The 4,122-nt window shown below is 42.4% G+C and overlaps 1 protein-coding gene across 3 annotated transcripts; it reads right to left on the reverse strand.

Moving 5' to 3' along the window:
• Positions 1 to 672: 672 nt before the first annotated feature.
• On the reverse strand, positions 673 to 3,864 carry buc (bucky ball). Of its 3 annotated transcripts, none has more exons than XM_055202085.2 (7): positions 3,760 to 3,864; positions 3,590 to 3,643; positions 3,351 to 3,506; positions 1,730 to 3,265; positions 1,553 to 1,654; positions 1,340 to 1,447; positions 673 to 1,271 (listed from the first exon to the last, which is right to left on the reverse strand). In XM_055202085.2, exons 2-7 carry the CDS (start codon positions 3,594 to 3,596, stop codon positions 1,240 to 1,242), a joined length of 1,941 nt encoding a protein of 646 aa, XP_055058060.2. In that variant the 5' UTR covers positions 3,597 to 3,643; positions 3,760 to 3,864; the 3' UTR covers positions 673 to 1,239. The 3 variants fall into 3 exon arrangements, with proteins under 3 accessions (XP_055058060.2, XP_055058058.2, XP_055058059.2); XM_055202083.2 differs by having other exon boundaries at positions 1,730 to 3,268; XM_055202084.2 differs by having other exon boundaries at positions 1,730 to 3,268; positions 3,590 to 3,658; positions 3,760 to 3,822.
• Between the last annotated feature and the right edge of the window lie 258 nt (positions 3,865 to 4,122).

The raw sequence follows: 4,122 nt of genomic DNA on the forward strand, positions 1-4,122 counted from the left end.
AAGTAAACACTTAACATTTTTCTTTGTACGCAATGGCACATAGTTGATCCTATTTCTGAGCAAGGATGGTTAAATTAAGAGATCCATCAAATAGACTTTTTAAATGTCAAAGCCGTCATTCAACCTGACAGGATGCAATGATGCCAGAATAACAGGAATGAACAAAATCAGATAAAGATCTAAGGGCTGTAACATTTGGATGACACTTTTGGCTTCCAAATATGCATGACAATGACCTCAAATGTGAATGTTTTCCATAAGAAAATAGGCCTTTGATTTGCATATAAAGCCAACACTTCTACTGAAGTATTTACTGTAGGTAAAGTAAGGAAATAAACAGTTAGCAAGTTGCCCTCATCTTAAGACTTTGATACTGGATTTTTATCTTGCAAGATTTGGATGCATAGTCCACCCCACTCATTTTCTTGCATTCTTTAAAATAACAATTAAAGAGTTACACAATGCAAAAACAGCTCATTTCTTTAAAAAGCTAGCTTTGCATGTAGGAACACACAGTGAGGACTAATCTATTTTAGGTTTACCACCAACTGAGAAACTGGAATCATGGCAAGTTTCCTACTAATCATCCCTCTTAAATTAAAAACACGTGGATGACGGTGCCAAACAATGCACCATGTAGAGAAGAAAAACAAGTAGACCTTTAGACAAGGATCAAGTGCAATGCAGATACTTTAATGACACAATAACACTGTACATCTACATGTAGCAACATTACACTAGAAATGTTTAAAAATAGCATGGTAATAAAAACAAGACACATCTGGACTAAGAGTGGCTAAACTGCCAAATTGTCCACTTTATTTTTTAGCCTCCCCCTTATTTCTTTTTTAAATTGCTTCACCCCCAACCAGCTGCATCTCCAGTGTACAATTTTTAAGCTGGTCTCAGTGGACCAATCCATGACCATGTCAACATTCAGAGCTCCTCCTACAATGTCATGAACGATCTTGACCTCTTAGATCAAAACCACATTAGAAAGAGGCCAAGTTGCCATTGGTTAAGGCATGGTCTAATGAGAGCAGCTCATGTAGATTAAGATGAATGCATTGCAATCAAAGAGAAAATTAACATGCACACTGGAAATGCAGCAGGGTCGATCACAGTCACATGTTTTAAGTTACATACAGTATAGAACAGTGTCCATGTGTACATTTCATTGTGAAGTGCATACAAAAGTATTAGGTAATACATTTAAGCATTACAGCAGTGCATAATGGTTCAGTATCTTGTGCCTCTTTTCTTCATAGCACCTGGTGGGACATTACAGATTACAGACAAATAAAAATTTAGGTCAGAATGGAAAAAAAACACAACTTACCTCTGCCCCTCTGGCAGTAGGTAAATTCAGTCTCACAGTCATCATATTCGCTTCTAGGTCTCTGCTGGAGATGAGTTTTACAAGGAGGCTTTCTCAGTGGTGTTCTCCCTTTGAAACGTTGTTAAGGACAAAAATAAGTATAATATCAAAGTATATCGGATACCGAATAACAAAAACATTTCAGCTATACAAAGACGACAGTACAAATCCTACCTTGATCTTGAGGGCCACCAACTTGCCTCCACGACCTTAGCTTGGCACCACAGCTTCCCCAGTTCTCTTGATCAGACACAACTCCCTCTCGCCATAGTCGTTCTTTACAGAAAAGCCCAACCTGAGCAACTTATGGCATTAAAACATTAAAGATAATGCAAAAATTTAAACTCTCACCAACACAAGGCCGGCAAAAGGAACCCTTTTGAGTCTTCTTATCTGCTTTAGCCAGAGCACCATACTCCTCACAGAACTCCCCTTTAGGATGCACCCGAGCTTGCTCACGTAGCTCAAAGCTCTCCTGTCCCTCGCATAGCAGCTTTCTGTGCCTGTGCTTAACGCAGTGATGTCCACACGAGGGCAGTGCGTGCCTGCTGCAATACTTCCTTTTGGACACTCTTGGAGACTCACAGTTGCTCCGAACCTCTCCATCAATGTCATAGTCGCAATCTTGATCAGACACCTCATTAGAAAGGTCCCGCTCAGGATGGCTGCAGAGTTCAGCCATTTTGTACATCCCTCCCTCATCCTGCAGGCTCGAGCCACAGCAAGCGCACATTTTCTGGCAGACAAAGCAAGATTTTTCAGCACTCGGGAGCTCTTTTCGAGAGCGAATGGGCACGTCGCTGGTTTCAGCCAGTCTGCCACCACCCACGTACACATGTCCGGGAATGAGATCAAGATCTTCGACATCAGTGGAAAACATTTCATCTCTGGAGGATAGCTCATCTATGGATGGACTCAGAACGCTCTGGCGCTCTTGGGCCACCTGAGGGTAGTAGCTATAGGAATATGCACCACCAATGGAGGACAAGTAATTTTGTTGAGGCAAGAGAGTAGGAGAATCAAAGTACACAAGTGGGTCAATCTCTCGTTCGAGACTGAGGCCAGTGGTTGCTTTGTTGCAGGGCAGGCGAAGAATTTGATACGGCAGGTCAAAATCCTCCGACAGCTTTATCAGAGGTTCTGCGGCTGCAGCAACATCAGAAATATTCTGTACCTGCTCAAAATCAGAGGCCAAGTCACCATGCAAGTCAAGCATCTCCAAATCACAGCCCTCTGTTGTACCTGCAGCGCTTATCATACCGCTACAAAACACGTTGCCAGTGGCACTGGTTGCAGACTTTTCATTTTGGCAGGGCATTTCATCAGAAACACACTGTTGGTGGTCATCTCCATCAAGATCGTCTTCCTCATGGACAGAGGAACTGTCAAGAGGCAGCACATCGGATAACACGCATTCATCCAGTCTACCCTGGCTAGACTCTGCATCATACGCAGAGTCACTGTAGGTTGTGGGCCTGACTTGATTCACCTGCTCTTCCTTGCCTTCCTGAGATGCAAGTTCCAATTTGGACTCTTCATTTAAAGACGTCAGTTTCTCTCCCTGAATTACATCAGGGGTAGAGGAAACCACTGCATTAACCCCCATATCACTTGCTTTTTGTTCACAGACCCGGAGACCCTCAATTTTGTCTATCAGTTTGTTGACTGAATCACTAGGATCTGTTTGGACCTCAGAACAGGCAGTCTCCCGCTGCATACTCGGATGCTGAAAGTGGTGACGGACTCGCAAGTCATAGGACGCAACCGAGGGGAAGTGGGGGTTGAGTCTTCGGTAATCAACCGGCTGCACTGGTGCATGTGGAACCACATATCCTGGGTACTGCATAAACTGATAAGGGGGCATGTAAGGACGACTAAAGTGCAAAGCTGCTGAAAGGTTAAAGGAAGAAAAAAGGTTACTGAAATGGTTGGAAAACCACAACATAAGCAATGCATCAGACAGTAAACTTACCAGGCCCTGGAAAACCATAGTGTCCATATGGATTCATGGGCCACTGATACATGTAGTAAGGCTGAGATGGTGGCTGAACATAGAAAAATGGTCTGGTGTGGTTTACTGGATGGTGAGGTTGCCCAACTCCCATTGATTGTGATGTGTTATTTATTCCTAAAACACAAGAGGGACTTGATTATATATTACACATTATTAAACAACAAATAAATTATTGACTACAAAAATTGCTTGTTTACCTTCCATTTCTTGTGAGAAGATGAAGTCAGCACAGGATACAAAACACCGTAATACTATAATAGAAGAGACTACGATAGATTTAATCAGGCACACAATATCAAAGTCAAGACTATTAAAAAGATATGGCAGTGTTATTTTTAGGGCCACGTAAAATAAAGAATTTACAAACCTTAGATGTGATAGTGACAAAGTGGACTTAATTGTGCATAGAGCGAGAGCAACAAACTCTGCATTTTAAACTTTGCACTTCCGATTTATAAATTTCGCACGCGTTTCCTAAGCGCCACATTAATTTAATTAACGAATGCAAACAGGTGTGTCCAATCGAAACAATTTAGCTGCGGGATTACGCAGACCGATTGGTGTACAACATCAAAGTACTGCGAGAAGAGCGATTAAGAAAACGTGCTGTCGAATCGCTCTCGCGGTAGTGTGATGTCACACCACAAATTGTGGTGTCTGTCTGCGCAGTGCGCATGAAGTCAAAGAACTGCGACCTTCTGAAACCAGATTTCGTCCATAGGAATTTAGA

This window comes from Misgurnus anguillicaudatus, chromosome 2, assembly GCF_027580225.2.
Source record: "Misgurnus anguillicaudatus chromosome 2, ASM2758022v2, whole genome shotgun sequence".
Taxonomy (NCBI): Eukaryota; Metazoa; Chordata; class Actinopteri; order Cypriniformes; family Cobitidae; genus Misgurnus; species Misgurnus anguillicaudatus.